We start from the raw sequence: 27,395 nt of genomic DNA, 5'->3' as shown, positions 1-27,395 counted from the left end.
ACATCATCACTGCAAGTTCCGCTCCAAGCCATATACCATCCTGACTTAGAACTATACCACTATCCCTTCACAGTCACTGTGTCAAAATCCTGGAACCTCCTTCTAAACAGGTGTACCTACACCACATGGACTGCAGCGGTTCAAGAAGGCAGCTCACCACCACCTTATCAGGGCAACTAGTGATGGGTAATAAATGCTGGCCTAGCCAGTGATACTTACTTCCTGTGAAATAATTCTTTAAAATAACAAAATAAATGCAGTATTTGTTTTATGTAAATGATAAATCAGAGCCTGGTTTCATATTGATCCAGCTGTGCTAAAAATCATTACAGTATTTACAGGAAGTTACAGCATCTTTACATCTGAGTTCTTCATATATTGACAGTAATTTTAACATGCTTCAGTACTGAGGGTTCTTTGGGTGGAAGTGCACGGCCTATTAGGAAATGCTTGGGGACAATCCAAACATTTTTAGAGTGTCCTTAGGTTGGCTATCTGTGCATAACTAGAAACAATGGTGGTGAGTTCTTAATGGCATCAACTGTCTCTCCCTCTATAGTTTTTTCTATGTAAATTTTTTGAAAGGAAACACTTTGTACAGAAAGACCCATGGAAAGTCTTGATACTATCTTCAAATCTTCTCTTGATACTTCACATCTGTCAGCGGAGGTCATATATCAGATACTGTAACTGGCCTTGATAACGGACCATTCTTACTCAAAACTTTTCCCTGGACCAAGCTCCAAAACACCCCGGGAACCTCCGTACCAATGCACACAAAATGTTTGTCAGGATGTATTACTAAGAAAATATTACATATAAAAATGGTTGCTAACTTCAAAAGAATAAAATACAGAAAGAAAAGATGCACAACCATACAAATTTTTTAGGATAACCCTTTTCAACAAACATGGGAGGTTAAGCACCTGACAAACATTACTGAGTCTTTTCATAAACAGTGTAAGATACTGCACAATATCTTCCCTTCGCTCAATTGTGCTACTTCTCTTGAAACTGGCAACTAACTGATTCTCTCTTTGATAAAGTTCCATTGTTGAAAGGTTCAAGTCCAGCTGATGATATGGATTTATCTTTGGAACTTTGGGATGAACTATCTTGAAAGTGATCATCTCTTGGATGCTGAGAATGTGTCAATAGTTTTTTCACCAAATATCGTTTATCCTTTCCTGCCTAGTAAAACAAATGGTTCATAATTGTTAATATTTTGCATTAATGTAAAATGTTTTGTTGCATTAGAGGTCTTACCAGCAGACCCTTCCTGCCTCAAAGCATCTGCAGCGAACTATGGAGTTTTAAGAGGGTAGGAAAAGCTGCTAGCAGGTTATTTGGTGCAGCAAAGCTGAGAAAATTATCATTGATTTTCTTAAAATAAGTGATTTAAACCAATTTAAAATATTTTGTTCTGTGCAAAGCATTTTAGTAATTTGAAATGACAAAAGTTGCAAGTAATTTATACAAAAGTTCAACAGCTTTCATATCAGAATAAGAATGTATCTAAATATGGAGAATGAAGATTCCTTAATTTCTTGCTGTGAGAATGTTTATTGCACTCTTATTTCTTTATGCAAAACTTGGTGGCCTTCACCTAGCTCAAGGAGAGAGCTAACAAAAATTACAAGGTGAAATTGCTCTCAAAATATTTGATAGCACATATTTATAGCTTATAAACAGGGTATCAACAAGTTGAGGTCTCTAAATAAAATATCTGAGAAGTGTGTTGGATAAATTCAGTCTTTGGGCTTCAATCTACATTTTAAATGCAAGTTACAATGGAATTAATTAGTTTTTATGCACACTCCATTTTGTTGACACTTTGTACCCTTCTCCGAGGGCTCTATGCTCTTTTGTCAGCTAGAGGGTTCACTTATTACTCCTCCCCAAAACCCCACCAACTCGGGAAATCTCCTCAGCCCAGGAACTTGCAGCCAACCCTGTAAAGCGTAAAGTTTTAGTTCAGGACATTTTTTTTCACTTGTATCATTTCAAATAATTTTGCTTTTTCTTTTTAAATCCCCTCCAATCATAGACCACATCCTTTCTGGTGAAGAATTAGACGGACAATCTACTGCTAATCCTGCGCACATATTCCTATTTTAATTATAATGGTGTGTTGAGGTTTCACTGGTCAGCAATGTATAGTGTATACGCTGTGTGGTTTGAGGCCTATCTCCAGTCTGAAGGTGAAAAAAATCCCATTTAAATTAAAACCCCCTTAAGATTTACTTTCCCATGGCAAATTGAAATTCAAATTGAAATAACACCAATATTATCAATCCCATAATATATTTTAAAAACAAAAAAACTGCGGATGCTGGAAATCCAAAACAAAAACAGAATTACCTGGAAAAACTCAGCAGGTCTGGCAGCATCGGCGGAGAAGAAAAGAGTTGACGTTTCGAGTCCTCATGACCCTTCGACAGAACTTGAAGTTCTGTCGAAGGGTCATGAGGACTTGAAACGTCAACTCTTTTCTTCTCCGCCGATGCTGCCAGACCTGCTGAGTTTTTCCATAATATATTTTATTGTATAGCCACTTTCAATGATATTTATCTATATGTGAATCTGTTTTTCATTTTGTTAGATTTATATTGGTATGATATTGTGCAATAAAAGGGTGCATTAGCCTGAAAAATCCAATCATTCTACCTCGGTTTAATATAGCACCGTCAATGCAACAAAAGGCTTACCAGGGCTAAATGGCATTTCAGCTGGGTAATAGTACTTCTGTTAGTTTGAACCAAAGAAACCAATGTTGTCAGCAACATACTGTTGTCAAGAGAAAAAAATGGAGGAAAAGTATTAAAATATTTATGCAAATATATGTATTTTCAACCTATAATGCCTAAGAAAATTGGAGATTCTTGAAAATAACCTTCAGACGTATGAGCAACGATTTCCAAGTTTTGATGCCTTTGGAATTTCAATATATATTTACACAATATTCATGAAGATAATGGCATTTGCAAGCACACATATGAACTTACGAATTGGGGGCAGGAATAGGCCACTCATCCCTTCAAGCCTGCTCCGTTACTCAATAAGATCAAGGCTGATAAGATTGTAACCTCTACTCCATGTAACTGCCTACTTCCGATAGCTTTTCACTCCCTTGTTTATAAAGAATCTATCTAGCTCTGCCTTAAAAATATTCAAAGACTCTGCTTCCACTGCCTTTTGAGGAAGAGAGTTCCAAAGACTCAAAACCCACTGAGAGAAAAAAAATTTTCCTCATCTTTGTCTTAAATGAGTGACCTCTTATCTTAGACCGTGACCCTGAGTTCTAGATTCTCCCACAAGAGGAAACATCCTCTCCACATCCACCCTGTCAAGACTCCTCAGGATCTTAAAGGTTTTGATCAAGTTGCCTTTTACTCTTCTAAACTCCAGTGGATATTAGCCTAACCTGTCCAACCTTTCCTCATAAGACAACCTGGCCATTCCTGGTATTAGTCTAGTAAACCTTCTTTGAACTGCTTCTAATGCATTTACATCCTTCCTTTAATAAGGAGACCAGTACTGTACACAGTACTCCAGATGTGGTTGCACCAGTGTCCTGCAAAACTGAAGCATAATCTCCCTCCTTTTGCAATCAATTCTCCTCACAATGAATAATAACATTCTATTAGCTTTCCTAATTACTTGTTGCACCTGTATACTAGCCTTTTGTGATTCATGCACTAAGACACCCACATCCTTCTGACTCTCAGAGCTCTGCAACCTCTCACCATTTAGCTAATATGCTTTTTTCCTTCTTCCTGCCAAAATGGACAATTTACATTCTATCCCCATGACCCTCTATGATAATTTAACACATGGGAAGTATATGTGACACTAATATTCTCATCAATTCATGTTTGCACTTTTCGTTTAAACACAAGTAACAGTGAAGCTTAAATTACAGATTTTTAAAAGTAAGAAATGCATGTTGTCGTTCCAGCCACAAAACAGCAGAGAATAAAATAATTTATTTTAGGTGCAACAGCCTTCTTTCTTTCATGATAATAAAAGAACAATTGTAAAAGATGCAGTATTGGTGTTATATACTTCAAGGATAGCCAGAATTAGAATGTGAACTAGATGCACCTTAGTCTTCTTTCATCTAGCAATTTGTATGTTCCTCTAGTTAGCTGCCATGCAGATGTTCTATTCTCCATGCATTTCAGATTGGAGGTAACAAAAGACACACCCTAATTGATTGAAACCAAGAATACTGTAAACAAAACCTATTCCTTGGTTTCTGTATTATGCAACAATTGCAAATTCAACGTTTCCTTATTTGCTGCCATTTAAAACTGATATAGTTAAAACAGGGCCAGCAAGCAAATCATTGCATAGAGTACAGTTTTTATGTTGTTTCAAGTTAGTTTGAGACAATCCAAACTCTTCTAGGTACCCCAGGTCTTGGTGTTTACCTTAAAGGAGTATTTCCTGTCATGAGGGAAGTAGTTTGGTCTTGGAAAGAGTGCAGCACAGATTCACTAGAATCTCACAAGGGCTCCAAGAGTTTGATTATGAGGAGAGATGACATAAACTGGGCCTGGATTTACTGGAATTATATATAGAGTGATTTGAATGAGCTTTTTAGGACTTTGAAAGGAAATGATAGGATAGATTAGAGAGGAAATTTTTCCCTGGTGCAGGATTCTAAGACAAGGGGACATAACCTTAAATCCTGAGCCAGGCCATTCAGGGGAGAAGTTCGGAAACATGTCTTCATACAAAGGGTGGCAAAAGTGGTAGCCACAGACAGTGGTATATGCTATCTCAATTTCATTCAAATCTGAGATTGATAGATTTTTTTAACAGCCATGGGTAATAAGGGGTATGGAGCCGAGGCAGGCAGATGGAGTTAGGATACAGATCAGCCATGATCTCACTGAATGGTGGAACATGATCAAGGGGCTGAATGGCCTACTCTTGTAACCATGTTTCTATCAGTCTGGTTGGATTCAGGTCTTAGAGAAAAATAGATTGAACTGTTTCACTGTATCACCTCATTCCAACAGCATTTTATGGTGATATGACAGACATGTGTTCCTTCTTGCATCATAAAGAAAGAAAGACTTGCATTTATGTAGAGCTTTCCACAACCACCAGATGTCCCAAAGCACTTTACAGCCTGTTTTTGAAGTGTAATCATTGTTACAATGTAGGAAACGTGGCAGCTAATTTGCACAGCAAGTTCCAATAAACAGCAAAATGATAATGGCCAGATAATCTGTTTTTTGTGACATTAAGAGATAAACGTTGGTCAAGACACCACGGATAACTCCCCTGCTCTTCTTCAAAATAGTGCCATGGAATCTTTCACAACCACTTGAAGGGGCAGGCAGGGCCCCAGTTTAACATCTCATCTGAAAGGCAGCACCTCTGATAGTGCCCAGCACTCCCTCAGTACCGCACTGGAATGTTAGCCTAGATTTTTTGTGTTCAAGTCCTGGGGCAGAAATTTCCCCCTGTCAGGGGGGGGTTATGTGCGGGGGTGGGCAGGGCCAGGCGTGAACCTGGTCGGCGCCCCCAATCAGGGCCGTGCCACCATTTTACATGGGCGGGCCTTAATAGCCGTTAACACCATGATACATACCCAGAAGCGCTGAGCACACTCTGTGCAGGCAGGGGTGGGACTCCCTGAGTCGGGGCCTGCGCTCTTTCGCACACTCGCACAGAAGAGCACAGAAATCTCCTTGAGGCCAAGGAGCTGCCTCAGGGAGATTAAGTTCAAAATTAAAATTTGCATTAAAGGCAGAAAAAATTATTTAGACATTTCCCGTCACATGAGCTGGGACATATTTATCAAATGTTTGAACAGTTTTTATTTAATTAATAAACCCTTCATGAAACCTCATCTTGCTCGTGGATGAGGTTTCATGAAAAATGTGAAGGCTGCCTGGACTCTTCGCCTGCCCGCCAACCTTAAGGTTGGACGGACAGCGTTCTTAACTACTTTAATTACTTTCTTAATGGCCTTAATAGGCCTTTGACAGTTCGGTGGGTGCACAGCCGACTAAGCTGAGTGCCTGCTGAACTGAAAATCTAAATGACGCGCGGTGAAGTTGGGACACCCGCCCGACATCACTGTGCGTAATTTTACACGTTGGTGAGCGGGCCCCGCCCCCACTTGCTGACCCAAAAATTCTTCCCCTGGAGTAGGACATAAAGCTTCAACCTTGAATGTCAGGGGCAAGAATGCTACCAACTGAGCTACAGCTTGACACATGTTATGAACGATGTCTTTACTACATTTTTGCATCGGAAGTTTAACAAGGCACTGGGAGGATGTTGTGTTTTTAAAATTGGAGCAAAGGCTGCTGTTTCTGATTGGAATTCCTTTGCACTTGCCTTGAGTGCCGACAGGTACAGCAAATACACCAGATTGAATGAAACAAATGTAAATTTAATCTCCATGGTTGCTATTAAAGGAGTGTCATGCCAATAATCAGAAGGATTACAAGGATGAGGTAGCTATCCAATTGATCTTTCCAGTGTGTATCTTGAGTAATGATTAATGCTTAGTCATGTAACATGCTAATCTATTCAACCTATGCACAGGATGTTGTGGATTATTGCTGGTATCTTTATTCTTTCAGGATTAATCTGTTCACAATTTATTTAATTAAACTAGTTACAGATTGTTTTTCTATATAAGCACATGTATACATAAGATTTATTTTATATATATTGAGATTGAATTAAAATTATTATATGTTTAGTATAATTGCACAGTCCATCAAAAAGTAAGAGGATATTATAGTGTCACAAATCTCCATCAGACCACTCACTATTCTATTTGTGATTTAATATGTCAAATTACAACCCTTGTTCCTTAACTGTAAATTTTCTTATAGTAATCAGTTGCAGTTCTTACCATAAAACAACGATGAGTAACAGGATAAAGTGCTCTGACATAATGTAGTTCAGAAAGTTCTGTGCTTCTAATGGAAGCTTTGACACCACTTCTGGAATAATTTCCCGGGCTGTTTTATAGTGTCGGAATGGACCACATGACACAGATGGTTGGACCCTGAGGGATAATCAATAGTTACATCCAGCCTTTTTAGTGGTACAAACCTGCTGCTGGATCTGTACAAATATTGTCAAAATCAATAATGCATCTGGGAACATCAGCAACAAATGATATACATGTGGAGAGATCAGGTGAAGACAGTATTTAGCTCACTTAATCCTTAAGCACAATTCATGATTGAAAAGCCTCCTGACACTCAAGCAGTTAGGCTCGTACTTGAGGCTGGTCACAGGGATAAAACAAAAGAGAACCGCTAGTGACCATGTAAGAATTATTGCCTCAAGTGAGAGAAGGGCAGAAAAGGGTGGGGGTGGATGTCAGCGAGAAAATTGAGCCACGTTTATTTCATGTGAGATTTGGATCAGTCACCGTGTTGTTGAATCATTGGCCTGGATTTTGCGGTTAGCAGTGAAGCAAGGACACTCACTGCTCACTTGGAAGAAAGCCACTCACAAGTGATACTTCAGGTGTGATTTTTCCCCTTTCCCACTGGCAGTTTAAATCTGATGCTAAATTAAAGGGATGTCTTGGCATGCAGCAACAGTGATGCCAGCAAGCAGGTAGATAGCCAATCTTATTAACAGTTCATTTTTGCATTTGAATTCTGCTAATGCTAGCTTCTCAGCCAGCATTATTTTGTGATTGTGTGGTAGTTTGGTTTGATTGTTGAAGCAAATATTGTGCAGTCCAATTAAGAAGAGAGATAGCTTGATTCTCTGACAATGTGCCTGCTTTTTTTTTAAAAAAGCTCGGATGCTAACTCCCTCCTGTGTCAGTGACCAGGGAGGAGATCACACATTATGGCCTTTGGCTGGACAAAACATTCTTCCCACTCTATCACCAGGCCTGAGAATAACTTTGCATTACTGCATCAAGGCTAGAAATTTATCCTGAACCTTAATATTAAACCCTCCACAAATCATTGAGTCATAGAGTCTTTATGGCACAGAAGGAGGCCATTTAGTCCATCAAGACCATATCGGCCCCATGTACAGTATTCCAGTTAGTCAGATTCCCTCATTCCCTCCTCCTCTGGTTCCCTCTCCCATAAACAATAAAGAGAAGTGTAAAATGTTCCACTTTACCCAGAGAGACTTACGTAGCTACATTGACAATGATAGGAACAATTGCTGCAGCCAGTCCAAACAGCAGTATCAACTGGAAGAAAACCTTACAGCTGGATGGTCGAAACAGTCTTTTTCCAGGACGACAGTAGTTATACAAAGAATGCTGCAGATAAAATCAGGAAGGAGAGAACTCATTATACCTCAACACAGGCCAGCACTTTACAGGTTGAAGTATTGTTCCATATCACAAAGAGAATAAGCAAAAATACATAAATACACATCTGAGTTTATAAAAAACACAACTGTGTATTGAATATCTTACATTTTAGATAACAGCTATTCACCGTTACTCAGCTCTCTATGCAGGAGTTTCCAACTGTGGGTCGCAACCCCCAGTGGAGTCACAAGGCAGGATTTTGGGATCACGAGCTCCGAGGCAGCAATGGCAGCCAGGGAGCTTGGACTGAGTTTTGACAGCTGCGAGGCACCTTTAAATATTTGTGTTTTTCTCTGGAGGTGGGCGTATCTTAATCCTTTGTTCTCTGACAGGCCTGATTGCTGCTTATAGCCACAGCTAGCATGTTAAAAGGTTGTTTTTTGCTTTTTTTCAGGGAAAACGCAGCAGGTTTAAATTGTCCACCCTCCCCCCACCATAAACAAATTTCCTCCTCCCCCCGCCCCCCAGTTCTCCTTGGGGATGACACGAAATCTGAGACATTAAAATGAGGTCACACTGGGGAAAAAAACATTGGGAAGCACTCCCCTGGAGATTTTCTGGTTATTATCACATCACAGTTTGTGGAACTCTGTTGTCCACAAGTTGGCTGCAACATTACGACAGTCATAACACTTCAAAAAAGCATTACATTTGGCTGTCATTACAAAGTGCTTTAAAGAATTTTGAGACCCCCTGAGGTTGTGAAAGGCACTACAGAAATATAGTTAGTCCTTTACTTCCCCGTCAGCCCAAGGCATTAATGGAAGGGTTGGATGATGCAATGCGCTTGGCTGCCCTTACACCTCTGATGACTGGATTTGAATGATTTCGATGAGCAGCAGAAATCCTGGAAATATAAGGCTGGGCAATGCGACGTGAAGTTTCAGTGCCTGCCCTTGGAAATGCTGAGATGGTGGGTCTGATTGGGAGGCAAGTCCCTACATGATGAATTTTTGAAACATTTTTGTTGCTTATCCACATTTTCCTGTCCATACTATCTGTATGTAAAAAGCTGGCAAGGAGGGAACACATTGATGTGTTCAGACTTACAACAACTTAAATAACAATTTTGTCACCTGTCGTGAAAGTAACAGCGCTGCGCCAAGCCCAAATCCCAATGGTTTAGGATACGCAAGAAAACAGTTAATAGGTAAAAATTCACTGGTTGTGATGGGTAGTGGTCTAAAAATCATGGTGCTGTCCTTATTGCTCATTCCCCCCTGCTGCCTTTTCCCAGGGCCTCCATATGACCGACCAAAGTGCCTGCCTATTCCAGGTGGGAGGCTGATTTGAATGCACTAATTGGGGATGTTGAATAAACATGTGCAAAACTGACCTGTTTGTGTCTGTACATGAACTTTCTTCATGTGCACAGCCTCTTTACAAATTCGAAAAGCAGGGATCCTTTTGTCCCATTTTCCTTCATTACAATTACCAGAGGATCAGGTTCACAGACAGAAGATTGATATGAGCTCCAGTAGACACTATTACCTACTGAGTGTCTTTAATTAAAAACAAAATTGCAGCTGCAGTCATATTATTTTCTCTAGCCTACCTTTTTCACATAGAAAGTGATGAAATATTTGATAATGTTAAGAAGTGGCAATAATGGAGCATAAAACATCCCAATCCAGACGATAGTTTGTCCGTCAACAATATCCAAAACATTCTCCGGAACCAGGAATTGCTGCTTCTGCAACATCTTAGTTAACTCAAAGGGAGCATGTTGCACCACAAATCTAAACAATGAAAAAAGTGTTTCAGTATATTCATTCCCTTGCTTCACAATAAAGAAACATTGCCCATTTTATTGAGGTACAGGCAGATAACACAAAGCAGTACAATCTACAAACAGGTTTATTTGAACTGAAGAGAAATGCATCAAAAATTGCAGATGGAATAAATTTTGAATGCATCCTCAACTATATCAGGGATTATTAAAAAATATAGAATTTTTTCCAATAATTTAAAACTAGCATATCATCCATGATGTTGCCCATGGAGTTGGGAGTTACACTGCATTATATTATGTAATATATGGAATCATTGGATGTTACGATATGCATAGAGGCCTTTCAGCCAATCATGTCAGCATCAGTATTATTCATCTGCTAGCTGCCCATACTATTTAATATTCTTCTTAAAGTTACCATATCATTCCAATTTAGAAGAATTTGTATTTCTACTTCAATAATCTTTAGAGGCGGACAGTTCCACATTCTAACCACCCTCTATAAGAAGAAATGTTTTCTAACTTACTTTAAAATTCTTTTTGCATGTATTTTAACTTTCTGCAGTCATTTTACTATCACACCATCATTGGAAGCGATCTACTACCTTTTACTCTGTTATAATTCTTCATCAATTTTACAACTTCTATCATATCACACCTGAACTTATTGCCATGATGGGGAGGGTCTCTGGCTTATCCAAAATGATACTGGTAGCCTGAATCTGGAAGTCCCATCTCCAAACCTGGCTCCCACCATTTTTTTGCAAAGCCGGGGTGGGGCGGGGGGGGAGTATGAAATGCTGGCGGGTTGCACTTTGGACATGTGCTTTTCACGGAGACTGCTACATATGTAAAACTGCAGCTGTCTTCAGTGAGATCTGATTTTCGCAAGGAAGGAATGGGAAATATGATTTGCGCCCTTTAGACCAATCAGGAGAAGGTCTAAAGTTTGTGGAGTTCTTTGGAGGAATAAAGTCCCTTTTTGATTGGTCCAGGGATCCCTTTGGATAACCATGAAAAGTTGCAGCAACTGCCAAAGAAGTGGCAAAAAATAAATTGCAGGTGGCTGACTCTAACCCAAGGGAGTGGGTGGGGGGGGTTGCTGCTGGACCTGGAAGGGCAAACGTTTTGCTCCTGCAGACTCGGGTCCCCAGGTAACAAATGGAAGGAGAGTGTGCCAGAGAAGGCAGCATTGCACATTGTGCCAAATAAGAAACAAAAGGGGGATGACACCTTTACACATTGCGCCACTGAGCCCAGTGAACATTACCAAAGTCAGGCCAGAGGGTAGGCACAAGGCCAGGAGGTAGAAGCAGCACCAAGAAGGAAGAAGAGAAGGACAACCAGGTTTTACCCTGAAGTAAAGGTCTACTGAGCTCAGAGATCATATCTCAACATGACTGATAACCATTGCAGAAGGCAGCCAAGGTTAAGCCGAGTAGTGGTAACTGACATATGTGGCATGTTACAACAGCATCATGTACCACAGTCTGTCAATTCTCATGCCCTCCCATTACATCTGAACGTTACCATGGCTCTAAATGTTTATGCATCAGGCTCGTTCCAGGGCACAGAATAAGAACGTGGAATATGTGGAATATCACAGTCAGCTGCATCAAGGTGGTCACTGATGGCCTGTTTGCTCGTATGGGGGAGAACGTTAAATTCCCAGTTGATGTGCAGAGAGCAGAGGGTTTGCTCTGTTAGCAGCTTTCCCTCAGATGCAGGCATTCTCAACTGCACCCACATCATTACAAAGGCTCCAAATCATTAACCTGACACCTTTGTGAATCAAAATTTATTCCACTCCCTGAGTGTGCAAGTGGTTTGTGACCATATCAAGGTTTTCCTGCAAGTTTGTGCAAGGTTCCCTGGTAGTTGCCACAACTCCTTCATACTGAGGAGTTCCCACCTGCCTCAACTTTTTCAGTCACTTACATAGATCTGTGGATGGCCTCTGGGGGACAAGGGATACCCCTTAAGGAGTTGTCTAATGACCTCCTTTAGGCAGCTGCAAACTGAGCCCGAGAACTATTACAACAGTCATGGGTTGATTGCAATCTCTCAAAATGCATTTCAGGTGCCTTCACCATTCAGGTGGAGCTCTACAGTATTCCCTAGCAAGGGTGTCCCGAATAGTAGTGGCTTGCTGCATGCTATGTAATGTTGCACAGCAGGGGCCTACAACTGGAAAGGGAAGAAGTCACATCCAGAGCTCCAGCATCTGAGGAGGAGGGTGATGAGAAAGATGAGTAGGAGGAGGGGCCGGAGGAGGATGTCCCTTCCCATTCTCAGGAATCTGACGTGGAGGAGGAAGAGGGCAGCAATGGCAGAGCAGCTGAAGGGCAGGCCCATGTAACCATGGCTGATTCTGTGCAGGAGCGGGTGATTGCCAGAAGCCTACTAATCCACAATAGATTCACCTAAAGTCCTGAAATCTCACATTTATCCTCAGCCAGTCCCTCGTGAACATCTTTCACATTCATAGGGGCCACAGTTACACATGGAAATGACCATTCCGAACAAGAGAGAAAAGCGATATTAATGAGTTTTACTCCGTTGAATAGATATGGCTGAGAGACTACTATCATAACCATTGCCCTCAACGTATTGCAAACACACATCTTGAAAAGCCCTTCACAGCCTGGATCCTTCACATTACCACCAACGGCTGTCAATGAGGCGTCAAAGCCGGCACCCTGTGCATGCTTCAACTGCGCCCACAATGCTGAGAGTGTGTAGTAGGAATCATGACTTCACGCCCAATACCAACTGATATGACTGTGTGTGCTAACAAGGATGCAGATAATGCACATTGTGCAGGGTTAGGCCACAACTATGCTAGACCAGTTCTTTGAAAGATCTGCTGCATTATCCATTCACCTCCATGGTCCAGTCTCAGAAGTGAGTGATATTTTTCTAAAAATTCGTTCAGGGATGGCACTGTTGCTGGCTAGGCCAGCATTTATTGCCCATCCCTAATTTCCTTGAGAACTGAGTAGCTTGCTAGGCCATTTCAGAGGGCATTTAAGAGTCAACCACATTGCTGTGGGTCTGGAGTCACATGCAGGCCAGACCAGGTAAGGACAGCAGATTCCTTCACTAAAGGACATTAGTGAACCAGACAGGTTTTTACAACAATTGACAATGGTTTTATGGGCATCGTTAGACTTTTAATTCCAGATTTTTTTTTATTGAATTCAAATTCCACCATCTGCCATGATGGGATTCGAACCAAGGTCAACATGCAATGCTGTCATAGACCTCAGCTCCCTTACAAACCACAGCCTCTGACACCTAGAAGACAAAGGCTTCCAAAGTATTGGGGAGAGCTCACAAGTGCTCTTCACTAGAGCATACATGGCATCCTGACCTGAGGAGCCTCCACGCAGTTGACAGTGTAACACTGACAGGCAATGACTGCCTTGCACCCAACACTCATGCTTGAGCTGCACCTCGTGAACTCCATCTGATCATTGTGTCTGATCTTTGAGCCTCCCTTAAACTCAATCGTGGATGGGCAACAAATGATCATCTCATTCCTTGACTGCAGTCTCTCAAAATGCATTGATCACCACTCCATTATGTGAAGGACTGGAGAAGGAAGAAACCTTCCAGTGCCCGATAAATGTCAATCACATGATGACATAAATGCGAGGAAGGCTTTAGCATGTAGCTTTCCATGTCACTGGTAGGAACATCCTTCATAAGGGTAACATTCTCATTGAGTTTTGTAGTGTACAAATGCACACCAAGATATCTTGGTGAGTATTGACCCATATTCATAAAGTGCTTAATTGTGAGATTGACAACATTAAAAGTGCAACAATAATGAACTCATTAGTGCTCTAGGTGAGACAGCACGCTACATTCATGCACACTCCTACAAAGGAGGAGGTGGAGCCAGGCTGCTCACATCTCGTTCTATTTGGAGTTGTGGAGTGTGGTGGCCGACCTCTTCATGCAGGAACTCGTTGGGGACCTCCTTCAGACAGTGGCCTCTGCATTTCTGCATCGGCAGCTGCTGGCATTGGCGCCTTTGGAGCAGACAAAGGCTCTGGCTGTGAGGCTATGGGGTTGGCAGAAGATAAGGGTGCTGAGATGCTCTCAGTATCTTCACCATCCTCAGTAACAGCACTGCCCTAGGTTGAACTTCAAGTGGGGCTGATGGGGCTGGCGGATGGTGTGCAGGAGTCATCAATTCCAGCAACCACTGTGCCAACACAGTGACTGTCCTGTTCAGCGGACGCAGATCCTCATGTAATCCATGGATGTCAGCACTCAAGATCAGAATGGACTCTCCAGGCTACTGTGTGAGTCTTGCAGCCTTTTCGGGCCGAGACACTGCTCTTGCATCCAGTCCAAGTGTTGCTGTATGTGTCTCTCCACAAGATTGGCCAATCCCTCATGGTCAGAGCTCATGCGTTTGAGCGGAAGGGACAACGTGGAGCTCATCCATGGATAGTAGACCCCAACACACACTGCATCAGCTCTCAGGGAACTCTGCCAGATGTCCACGCATCTGCTACTGATTGTCCAAATGCTGTGCCCCAAAAGGTGACTCCTGAGGCTCCACGTTCTTCCCCAGTGGAGCATTTTTGTGACTTTCCTCCCTCTGAGGGGGACTGTGCACGGGTATCTCTGACTCTGACACTTCCTGCACTCTGGTGCGGTGCCCTTTATCCCATACCACCAACTGTACACACACATACATCCCTTCGAAGTGCTGGTATCTGAGTTGGCATAGTGTAGGCTAGTCAGATGTTGTGACACTGCCTCCTCGGACATTCCTCCACCTGATGCCCGAGGGATGAGGTGGCCATGGTGGTGGTGGTGGGGGGTGGGGTGGGGTGGGTGTGTGAGTGAGCAGAGCTGGAACCTGTGTGAAATTATTTAGGTATAGCCCTTCACATTGTGAAAGCACAATCTGATGCATGCCATTGCCTTTAAGCATGCTCGCACTGCCCTTATGATGCAACCCCATCCTTGCACTCCCTCTCATGTAAACATCCCCTTGCACTCAGTAAGCTGACAGCAAATGACCTCCACCATTACCACCATGTTCCAAAGTGTCTTTACCACTGCCTTTATCACCTGCTACGTACAATTCTCTGTCCCTGACATCCAGCCAGACAGGCACCCTGGCTACCTCCATGGCCATCAGCTTGACATTACAAACCACCTGTAGCCTCTGACATATTCCCAGTCTGTTCTCGGCCCTTTTAAACTTTAAAGGCACCATGAAGTAATGTTAGCCTGACATATGATGCAGTCAGGGAAAAATCTCTTGAATGTGTCTGTGCGTCACAGTGCTCATTCACACCTGTACTGTGTGCACCTGGAGGACCAAAATGAACATACAAGCCTCTGTGCTATGGCAGAAGCATGTTTCACTCCTTATCTGCAGCATGCACATGTGAACCTTCCCTGGGGCCTCTGTGGGCTTGTGCCGAACAACTCATGTTTCCGGAAACAACAGGTCGTGGAACCTTTTCTGGCACTGTACCCATGACCGTCGACGCTCACCGGCATGCTAACCTCTGCTTTGTGGCCTCCGTCCATGTCCTCTTTGTGGTCAGTTATGGGGAAAGATTGGAGAAGTTGGGACAGATTCCCTTGGAGAGGAGAAGGCTGAGAGGAGACTTGATAGAAGTTTTCAGAATAATGAGGGGCCTGGACAGAGTAGATAGGGAGAAACTGTTTCTGCCTGTAAATGGATCGAGAACCTAAAGGCACAGTTTTAAAGTGTTTTGCAAAAGAAGCAAATGCCAAGTGAGGAAAAACCTTTTCACACAGTGAGTAGTTAGGGTTTGTAATGCACTGCCTGGGGGTAGGTTCAATTGAGGCATTCAAGAGGGTATTGGACGATTATCTAAATAGGAACAACGTGCAGGGTTACAGGGAAAAGGTAGGAGATTTGTGCTAAGTTAAAATGCTCAGAGAGCTGGTGCAGTCACGATGGGCCAAATGGCCTCCTTCTACACTGTAACAGTTCTGTGATACTGTGGTCGCAGGAGGGTTGCAACATCCAACTGGATATAAGATGTCTCTTCTCTTCTGCACCTCCTCCACCAGAATCTGGAGGTCCTGGTCGCTAAACCGGGACACTGTCCTTCCACTCCTTCCACACTCTCAGCTCTGTGTGACATTCTGGCAATACAAATTTAAAATGAAAAGGGCTGTGCGGCGTGCAGCTTACAATGCTCTCAAACATATTTGTGTGCTTACATACACAACCCATCTTCTTTATCACATCAACGAGTACTATTGAAGATGGGGGTGGATGGGGAGGAAATGGCTCTGCATAAATGCATCATGCCATGGATTCTGTTGCTGTCGCTCCCAGATGGCATGTGTGTCTGACCACTAATTATCCTACTGGCTTACTCCTTCTGAATCACACTGTTGTGCAATGCCAACGTGCAGCTGAGAGGGACCTGGTCGAGGGTGAGCTGCTTGGGTGCATCCTAATAAATGGGTGGCAAGAAGGCAGGTGGAAGGGCAAAGAACTGGGGCAATCATAGTGGGTATCAGACCCCTCCTGCGGCATGATAGTAACCTGCGTTAACCCTGAATATCGTGAGCAGCTTGTGGTGCCAAGGTGCTGCCATCTCCATGGTTGTGTCTTCTGATGCCTCTCCACGCTCTACGGTTCAGTGTAGTCCTTCATTACAATGTGAAAAGGCAGCAACAATGCTTATTTTTGTCTGTGGAAAACCCATCATGGGCCATTTATTCCAGAGTCAGCAACCAGTTGGACAACATTTAGAGAGTTTGTACTCACCTGACTGCTCAGTGACATTTCCTTGGAGGCACAGTAACAACAGCATAACAGCATAGACTGCCTGGCTCACAAATGGATCTCCCTAACAGACTGCTTGTCATGAAGCTTTTAATGTATATAATATTATTGGAAAATGTTCTTCAATTAAAATAGAGGTTTAGTCTGTGGGTGTATCTTAATTGGATTAAAGCCAGCTAGTCTGGGTGCTTTGATGTGTACTAGTTTTGAGATATAAGACAGGTGGAGTGCATTTGCATTTTTTGAATAGAGCATTCAAGAAATGGGGTGAAATCTGGCACCTAGCAAGCAGAGACCAAGCAATATGTTTATATTACTAATAAAATTGGTACTATGATAGGGGTTTTATTGTTCTAAGAGGCTGGTGATACAATGAGAATTTACATTCATTGAGTTGTGCGAGGTATAACTTCAGCAGTTTTTGTGTGTGCAGGGGAGAGGCAACGTAAGGTCAAAGTAGCTGTAAGACTACAACTGTCTCCACAGGAACCAAAGTGAAAGGAACCGCATTTGGAATTTGTAAGGTGAAAATGCTTTGTCTGGTGCATGGTTAAGTTTATGGGTTGCTGTTGCCTTAATGGAGATTAGTTTAGGAATTATGATAGTAGTCATTTGTAGCCGTGCGTATGTGTTTAATGTGTTGTAACTTAATAAAATGTTTCATTTAGTTTAATGTAAAGCCTTTCGAGAACTGGGAGTCTGATCCCTAAATTTAGAGTTGCATCTCAAACATACCACTTAAAAATATAGGTTATGACAGTTGTTTAAAGATTCCCTCTGGGATTTTTTAAAACTCAGCTTTACCAAGAGGCTGTCTTATTACATCGCTGTTTAAACCTGACCAAGACACCCAATCCTCTGGGTCCTCCTCCACCTCTACATCTCTGGAGTTTGCGGGCCCGACTCCTATATCACCCTGGAGCCAAATTCGGAGCAGCCAAGGCATATTTTCCTGGTTCGAGTTTGTGGAGTTGGGAATTTTCCACACTCTGCCCTCCCGACCCAGAAACGAAAATTCAGGCCTTAATGTTCTCAGCTCTAGTGCATATGGATATATCATTTTAATTGCTTACTTTCTTGGGAGTTCCACACAAAATGTGACACCGATGCAAGCTAGAAGGTCAAACAACATCAGCTTGTACATTTCCTGTCCAATCTTGGTCTCCCAACACTGGAGGACAAAGCAGAAACAATATCAGTAAACATGTAAACAGCACTGTGAAATGAGTGTCAATTTGTTACCGAGAAATTGTACAGTAAGAGTTCCTTCATTTAAATTGTAGATGACGCCAACAAATATTTGAATGAAAAAGTATTATTATTCATCTAACTTTCTAAAAACTCTCCCTGGTACTGTTTGCAAACAATGGGTCCAGCAAGATTTGGGACATTACCTGGCAACGAAACACTGCCTTAAGCAGCAAAATATAGCGCATGAAATGTTCAAACTAAAATCACATAAGAATACCTTAACTAAAGCAATTGCACTTTGTCCAATGACATCCGACGACTTAGAACACTTATCTGAGAACTGTATCACTTACCCGGGAAATCAGCCAAAATAGACAAGATTGGTCAGTAACAGTTTGTGTGTCAATTTGCTTCATATTTGCAAGCATGCATTTCCAAATAAATTAATTGGTTGCAAAGCACTTTGGAACATCCCCGTGGATGAGATAAGATGATATGCAAATGAAAGTTTTTTCCTTACACTCTCAGGTCAGCAGCAATAGCAGTCTTGCTGCCATAAGGACCAATGATAGTGATCCAGTCAAGAATGCCACATCCAAAATTACCCTTTCTGCCCAAAACACCATGAATGAAACCAAAAACTTAAGAGGAGTAAATTGGACTTACTGGGCTGAATTTTTCTGTCAGCGAGCTGGGGGAGGGGCCCACTCGCCGACACGAAAATGATGCGGGATGATGTTGGGGGGAATTCCCAATGTCATCCCGCCCCATTTAAATTTTCAGGAAGGTGGGGGCACAGTGTGATCAGCTGTCCGCCCGTCAACCTATCAATGGCCAATTGAGGCCATTGACAGGATAATTAAAACAATTAAAGGACCTGCCCGTCCAACATTAATGTTGGCGGGCAGGCCAGGAGCCCCGGCGGGCTTCTGAAAAAACATGAAACCTCATCCACTGGTGGAATGAGGTTTCATGTCGGTTTTTAAAAAGTTTATTAAAGTTTTTGTGCAATTTATTAACATATCCCATCTGACATTTCACATGAGGGGGTCATGTTAATGATTTTTTTATTTATCTATTTTTAAACTTTGAAAACCTTTCAGCGATCTCCCTGAGGCAGCGCTTAGCCTCAGGGAGATGTGCGCTCTATCGTGCGTATGCGTGAAAGAGCGCACTCTCGCATTTGGGGAATCTCTCCCCGCCCACACTTCCACCTGGCGGAAGTCACGTTGGGCAGGCCTTAATTGGCCCAGCCGCGCAAAATGGCGGCGCGGCTCGTTTCGGCAGTGGCGATCAGCTGCCCGCCTGTCAAGGGCAAAATTCAGCCCACTCTGTGATGTTGCAAGAATAGACTTGTAATCTATCACTCTTTGGCACCACTGAGCTCTCTAAAGCTACTATTTATTATTGCTTTTCACTCACCTGGTAGTTTATGTTGTAACCACAGGCTTCACAATCTGTACTTTTGCCATCAGAGCAGGTAATATGCTGCCACAAGGAGAACACCAGCATGCTCAGATTGGACAGCCTTAAGAATACACTCCTAAATGGAAATAAATGGAGAAACTCAAAAACAGTGAAACTTTGAACATCGCAGAAATCATTATTTTTCTTAACGGAAAGACATTTTGTCTGTTTTTCTCCTTCTCCTTGTGTTAATTGCATTGTGTAGCGAATGAGTATTTAATGCTATTGAGCTGGTGGGCATTAACTGGGGCTTATCCTGTGCTCCTATTGAAATTCTGGTTGTTGAGTTAGGAGGTGCATGTTTGTAATGTGTATCTCTGCAAATAAAAGCTTACAAAGAACGGAAAGATTAAGCTCCAGTTCTTTCTTTCTTTCACACCACCTGACTTTGTGGAACGGGACACCTTGCTCTAACCTACCCACTGTTGCTTCAATTGTTAAAAATACATGTGGTGTTATAATTAAAATTGGTGGTATTATGATGCAAGCCAATGACCTATGCTGTAAAATTCTTGGCACAAAAGCCACATGAGGTTTCACACTAACTTGGCAGTTTGTGCTGCAGCAAACCGAGTGTTGATACAGTGTTGTGTGAAAATACTGCATGGATACGGTTTATATTGGTTGGAATAGTGCGTGGCTATAGAATGTCACCTCATGACTGCTACAAGTCCAGTGAATGGACAGTGGGGCAATCAGAATGAATCCTAGCCTCTTTCTCCTCACCACACCACCTGAGGAACAATTTCCCACTGCGACCTCAGCCAAGAGGAACAAACCTTGGACCTTCCCAGTTCACAGAGAAGTTAAAACCAAGACCGATCAAAGATCCTTTGTTTTATTCTTTTATGGGATGTGGGCATCGCTGGCAAGGCCAGCATTTCTTGCCCATCCCTAATTGCCTTTGAGCTGATTGGCTTGCTCGGCCATTTCAGAGGGCAGTTAAAAGTCAACCACATTGCTGTGGGTCTAGAGTCACAAATAGGCCAGACCAGGTTAGGACAACAGATTTCCTTCCCTAAAGGATATTAGTGCACCACATGAACCTTTATGACAAAAAATGATAGCTTCATGGTCAGCATTACTGAGACTAGCTTTCAATTCCAGATTTTATTTATTGACTCAATTTAAGTTACCACAGTGCGATTTGACTTCATGCCTCCAGATCATTAGACCACATTTCTCAATTACTATAATAAAAGTAAAATTCCATCAGCTGCCATGGTGAGGCTTGAACCTGTGCCCCCAAAGCATTAGCCTAGCCCTTTCAATTATTGTCCAGCAACATTGCCACTATACCACTGCCTCCACATTCAACAAGACCAGGACAATTCTCCCAGCATTCTGCCCAACATTTATCCATCAACCAACACCACCAAAAATTGTCACATTGATCTATATAATGGCAGTGACTTAACTTCAAAATCAATTCATCATCTATGAAGCACTTTGAAATATCCCAATGACATGAAGGTGCTGCATTAAACACGCATTCTTTTTCTTTTGGTTTATTGCTGCAATGCTGCTACTTCGCAGTTAGGCAATCATGATAGAGGGGGTTCATGCTCGAGTTACTTCAGGCATAGTCCAGGATGCTAAAACATTCCATAACACAGACAGTGAGCGATACTGCAACAAACAAAAGCTCTCTGTGTTTTCCTTAAGTTTGCAGATTGTTCTCAGCCAAATATAACACTGGATTAGAACAACCTTATGATAGAACTCAAGTGACTGAAGTGAAATTAGATAATTTCTAATGGGGAAAAAAGTTAAATTATACCAATCTCCAGGGGAATTGACAATAATGATGGACAATAAAGTACATCTTCAAATACTGTTGGCCTTCCCTTTAATGAGTGGCAGACTGGCAATAGATGCCACATCAATAAAATACCATGCCTAATTACACATTTAAGAAGGTTTACCTGATTAGTATCAAATTGATTTCAGTGTTTGGCGGATACTCTTCATATCGGACAATTATCCGAAATAAGAATGGCAGAAGAATATTACTAATGGAGATGACAATGGATGGAAGATATTCCATGAAGAATTCGAAGACAAAATAAATTTCCCCACTTCCGTGTCCCTGGAAAGAAAAGCGTGTTATTTTATAAATGTAAAAAGTACACATGGTAGCCCTCGTATTCTTGGAGCCGCAACCTTCTTCCAGATGTGCTATTTTGCCCTGCCTTGGAGCCTAACTTTGAATCTCTGGATAGGGTCTTTTTAACACTGTGGGTTGGTCTCCACAGCTACTTGCCCAACTCTGCATTTGATTGTCACCAGAAAACTGGTATTAGGCCCTCAGTGCCATATTGATGTAGTTCGCAGGCCTGTTTCACGCAGATCAACATTACCATGTTTCTCATAAAGGCGGAGCTGGTAGGAGAGGTCATCCCATCTGTTGCAATGACACCACAGCTACAGCGGTGGGCACAAGTAGCATCTGTTTCCTCCCAGCTGAATTTCATAATATAAAAACTTAGGTCCTGCCCCACGTTTCACCCCAGTACCACCTTCATGAATTTCAGGACCAATAATTTCCTCTCATTTACCATTATGCTGAAAATATGCTCATTATGCTGTGATGTTAATATTGCCATTTGGTGAATTACCAAATGTAATATTAAAATTGGCTATTTCCAGCATATGATGAGTGTTTTATCCATAAATTAATTCAAACTTTGAATGGCTTAATGTGCAAATTAATCCACAGCTTCTTTAGCTTTTAGTCATGTTATCTAGGTTTCCTACTGTGATTTGACAAAGATTGCCTCAAAATTCATTTTCGCAATTTCATTCATTCTTTTCAAAATTCAGATATTTTGTTTGCTTAATCTTTACTTATGTTTTCCAGCATCTGTGTATTTTTGTAACTAGGTTGGGCTTTCATCCCATGAATCTGATAAACCCAATAATCTCTCTCTTTGACTTGGCACTATAATCAAACATTTGCTAAACTATTATAACCAGCTTTTTTTTCCAACATTTAATTATAACCCTTAATTTTTTTGACAATACTCAGTAATTTTAGTTCCAACAAACTTTGTCTTACCTCTCTGGGTGTGGTTATCTCAGTGGAATGACATGATTATCTTTTTCAAAAACAAAAATACCTGGAAAAACTCAGCAAGTCTGGCAGCACCTGTGGAGAAGAACACAGTAAATGTTTCGAGTCCGAATGACCCTTCAACAGAACAGAAGGGTCATTCGGACTCGAAACATTAACTGTGTTCCTCTCCACAGATGCTGCCGGACTTGCTGAGTTTTTCCAAGTATTTTTGTTTTTGTTTTGGATTTCTAGCATCCGCAGTTTTTTGCTTTTATCTTAATGCTTATCTTTTTACCTGGCTTGTAAATGAAAAGTACAAAGATGTGACATTATTAATGCACATTGAAATATTGAGATAAGAACAAAAGCTTCATCCTATCAGTTGACAACACAAACTTTCCCACAGCTGCTATGATAGATTTTGGAGCAAATAATTCCTAACTACCTCTCTGAAATAATGATGAGATGCCTTTTAAATATCAGCTGTAATCCATCCACTCTTTCGTCAATTTTTGTAGATGTCTTAACTGTAACCTTTCTTCTCAAGAGGTGACTCTTCCAAGCAACTTGATACATTTGAAAAACTTTGAAAATTTACCTTCTATTTTTTCAAAATTAATTATAAATGTAGTTGCATGGTAGTACAGAATTTGCGTATTGCTGAACAAAGAGACATGCTGTCAAAACGTTGTGTCTTGCACTCATCAGGACAGATGCAAGAATACCAAATCTCAAAGGGAACAACACTTTACACTGCATGAGAAGAGGGTGCTGATTGGTTGTAAAGTAGACTCTGATTGTAGGGATATTGCCATGGGGAATGCTCCAAAATTAGCTAGTAAGAAAACTCATAGGAACATAGGAAATAGGAGCAGGAGTAGGTTGTTTGCCCCTTCGAGCCTGCTCCACCTTTCAATTAGATCATGGCTGATCTTCTACCTCAATGCCTTAATCCCCATACTCCCCAAACCAAAGAAATAATTGCAAAGTTAATAGGGAAAAGGCAAAAATACTTCTTACAAAACTATGGGCAGAATTTTCCCCCCATTGGGGGCAAAGTTGAAGTGCGGGCGCACAGGGGCGCACAGGGGCGCACAGGGGCGTGCAGAGGTGCATCTCCAATCGGCGTCCCTAGTCAGGGGCGTGCCGCCATTTTACATGGGCGGGCCAATTAAGGCCCTCCCAGCGTGACGTTCACATGGAAGTGTTAAGGGCTCCCTGTGCGGGTGGTGGGGGGAATCCCTAAACCTGAGAGCGTGCTGTTTCGCGCATGTACACAAAAGAGCGCACTCATCTCCCTGAGACTAAGTGCTGCCTCAGGGAGATCGCCTCTACTGTCAAAAATATTAAAAATAGAAAAAAAAATTCCCTGACATATCCCCTCATGTGACACCGTCACATGAGTTGGGACATGTCCATAATTTTTTAAAAATCTTTGATTACATTCTTAAAAACCTACATGAAACCTCATCCCGCCCGTGGATTAAGTTTCATGCTTTTTCTACTTCCCGCCAGGGCTCCTGGCCTGCCTGCTAACTTTAAGGTTGGACGGGCAGGTCCATTAATTAGTTTAATGACTCTGTCAATGGTCTCAATTGGCCATTGATAGGTTGGCGGGTGTACAGCTGATTTTGCTGAGCCCCTGCCTACCTGAAAATTTAAATGGGGCGGGGTGACGTCGGGGGTTCCGCATGTCATTTTGTGTGTCGGCGAGCAGGCCCTGCCCCCCACTCGCTGACTGGAAAATCCTGCCCTATCTGTTTTAGTTACAAAATAAGCAATTGGAAGCCAGAGGATGCCAATTAAAAAGAAGGAATTTGCAGAAACTTTTCATGTGGTAATGATGTCAGCACGATTAAATTGATAAATTTATAAAAGCAAACCACAGCTTTCTTCCGGCATAAGAATGAAAGCCATTTTGTTTTTCACCCCCACTCTCTTTTATTGAACTAGTTCATTGATACGAGCATTTATTCATTTTAAAAGTTGCGGGTATAAGGAATTTATCTTTTTGATTCACTCATGGGATGTGAGTGTCACTGGCTAGGCCAGCATTTATTGCCCATCCTTAATTTCCCTTGAGAAGGTCTTGTACTAAACAGAATCAGCCAACTTTGAATTTGCTGGCATTTGCCAAGGGACCAAAATCAAATGCTTTTGAAAAGTCCAGCTGTACTATGTAAAGATTGTATATACAAAATTGTAGCCCTCGAACTGCAAGGATGGTGTTCCTAATCTTTTTAATTGAAATAATGTTATGGATGTTTTCAAATTTCTGATACCATTTCTAAGTTTTTTGGTTTAAATTATACTTTGGAAAGTAGGCATTCCAGGAAAATGCTGCATTTATTGCCCATCCCTAGTATCTCCTGGGAAAGTGGTGGTGGACCTCCTGGCATTTGTGGGGCTGTTTCAGAGGGCAATCGACCGCATTAGTGTGAGACTGGAGTCATTTATAGACCAGACTGGGGAAGGAAGGCAACTTTCCTTCCCTAAAGGATATTAGTGAACCAACGATTATGATAATTTTAACAGCTTTGTGGTCACTTGTACTGGCACCAGCTTCTTATTTCCAGGTTTTTTAAACTGAATTAAAATTCTCAAACCATCATGGAGGGTATTGAATGTATGTTCTCTGGATTATTAGTCCAGGCCTTCAGTAAAAACTTCTAGTTATGCAACCAAAAACCTACCATACCACTAACCTATGAGTAATTATGTCACAACTCCTTTAATTTTCACTCTCAGTTTAGAAGTATCAGGTGAACCGCTTCTGAATCTGGTCTCATGATAGATTTTCAAGAACTTTAATTATTTAATGACCAATTGTCTGGTTAATCTCTAAAACTGGGGAAAAATAGGTTAAGAATCTTGAAATGCATATTATTTAAATTGAAAACAGATTTGTTTTGGCTGCTTTTAAGAAAAAAAATTATATTTTTTTCATACCGCCCAAAATAATAGGCTATAACTGTAAGGCAAGCACTACTAAATCCAATAAAGAATGCAAGAGAAACTTCTTTATCCAGAGTGGTTAGAATGTGGAACTTGCTACCACTTGGAATAGTTGCGGTGAATAGGCTTAGATACATTTAAAGGGAAGATAGATAAGTGCACATGGAAGAAAGGAATAGGGTGATATGCAGATAGGGATGGATGAAGTAGGGTGGGAGGAGGCTCTTGTGGAGCATTAACATTGTCATAAATCAGTTGGCCTGAATGGCCTGTTTTTGTGCTTCAATTTCTATGGAACTTTATGCCTGTAATTTGGTCATTCGATATTCTGCAACCTGAACAGCTGTGTCAATGCACTGACCTTCTGCTGGAATTGTTGAGATGATTTAGTTGCTTGGTAAATGCAGTAAAACGCTCCAGTCAATGAAATCATGATGAACAGATTGAGCACAAAACGGATGAAGTAGAGGAATATTTTCTCCTTTGTGCTTCGCTCTGCTTTTCTCCTCCTGCACATTTGCTCTTGCAAATCAATCTAGTTCAAAATGAAAAACACAAACCATTGATTAGGGAATCTGTCTCGATTCAGATCTTCAGTTTCCTACAGTCCACTTCATTGCCAATTTATATTCAACTGACTTCTGAATCCTAAACTTTGAAGGCGCTACATTTGAATCTGCACTGTAATTATCATTTTGGATCCTGACTTCTGAAAATAACTTGCAGTGACGTTTTCCAGGAATTGAAAGTCAAATTCAATCAAGCCAACGAAGATGAATTGATGGCCTAACTTACCAGGTCAAGCTTAACGGGGTTCCATATTTTGTTCAATCACCACACGTTTCGCCAACTCCAATTCAGTCAAATTAATTTTTTTTTGTTGAGAAATGCCAATTTTGTAAAGCATTAGTGAATAATTTGTTTGCAAGCAGGTTTATTTACACTAAACTCTTATAAATCACTGGTGCGCCCCCTGCTGGAATACTGTGCCCAATTCTAAAGGATTTCGGGTGAAGAATTGTTCCAGGGGTGAGGGACTTCAGTCATGTAGATTGATTGGAGAAGCCAGGATTGTCCTCCTCAGGGGAGAGAAGTTTGAGATGAGATTTGATAGAGGGGTCATGAGGGGTCTGGACAGAGCAAATTGGGAGAAACTGTTCCCTTTGGCGGAGAGTTCGAGAACCAGAGGATATCGTTTTAAGGTGATTGCCAAAAGAACCAAAAGTCACATGAAAAAAATATCTTTTAAAGCACAAGTGGTTAGGATCTAGAATGTACTGCCTCACAGCATGGTGGAGGCAGATTCAATTGTGGCTTTCAAAAGGAAGTTGGATAAACGCTTAAAAAGAAAGAATTTACAGTATTATGGGGTAAGGGCAGTGGAGTGCTGTTGCAGTGAGGAAGCACCGGGTCAATGGACTGAATAGCCTCCTTCCGTGCTGTAAGCATTCTTTGATTCTATCCTACAATTCTGCTAAATGCAATACCTCAACTAATTTGCAGTCCCTATCCCTGAAAAATGACACCAGCCATTGAAACAACATGATGAAGACAACATTTCACCTAAACGTCCTGCCACACTTTGTGATGCTGATGATGGGCTAGATATCAGCCGCTGCTTCTGGTGCTAATTGTTTCTTTTTGCGGCTCAATTCATAAAACCATATCATGCTTGAAAAAAATCATAGTGAAAACACAGTTCCAGGCTTACAAAGTACTACAAAATCTGCACTCCCATCTTGTGAATAAACTATCCCCTCAAACCATTAAATTCAACTGCAGCCTGGCAAGAATGTTGGGTGCTTCTTAATAATTCAGTCCCTGGTCTTTCCTTATCCTTCAAGTAAACAAATATCAAGCCTTA

At 41.6% G+C, this 27,395-nt stretch overlaps 1 protein-coding gene across 3 annotated transcripts in view; it reads right to left on the bottom strand.

Annotated features, from left to right (window-relative positions):
- Positions 1–251: 251 nt before the first annotated feature.
- Positions 252–27,395, bottom strand: part of LOC121293720 (transmembrane channel-like protein 7) — a 63,620-nt gene continuing 36,476 nt past the window's right edge. For 2 of the 3 annotated variants that reach the window (XM_041216935.1, XM_041216932.1), the window contains 9 exons: positions 25,893–26,066; positions 21,447–21,610; positions 19,477–19,597; positions 17,937–18,034; positions 9,885–10,068; positions 8,145–8,275; positions 6,887–7,042; positions 2,709–2,787; positions 252–1,191 (listed from right to left, as the gene is read on the bottom strand). In XM_041216935.1, the coding sequence (XP_041072869.1) occupies positions 1,000–1,191; positions 2,709–2,787; positions 6,887–7,042; positions 8,145–8,275; positions 9,885–10,068; positions 17,937–18,034; positions 19,477–19,597; positions 21,447–21,610; positions 25,893–26,066 (1,299 nt within the window). In that variant the 3' untranslated portion in view covers positions 252–999. The remainder of the gene's footprint in view (positions 1,192–2,708; positions 2,788–6,886; positions 7,043–8,144; positions 8,276–9,884; positions 10,069–17,936; positions 18,035–19,476; positions 19,598–21,446; positions 21,611–25,892; positions 26,067–27,395) is intronic. The other variant, XM_041216934.1, reaches the window with a different exon arrangement.

This window comes from Carcharodon carcharias, chromosome 22 (assembly GCF_017639515.1).
Source record: "Carcharodon carcharias isolate sCarCar2 chromosome 22, sCarCar2.pri, whole genome shotgun sequence".
Taxonomy (NCBI): Eukaryota; Metazoa; Chordata; class Chondrichthyes; order Lamniformes; family Lamnidae; genus Carcharodon; species Carcharodon carcharias.
This window is presented reverse-complemented; position numbering and strand designations above follow the sequence as displayed.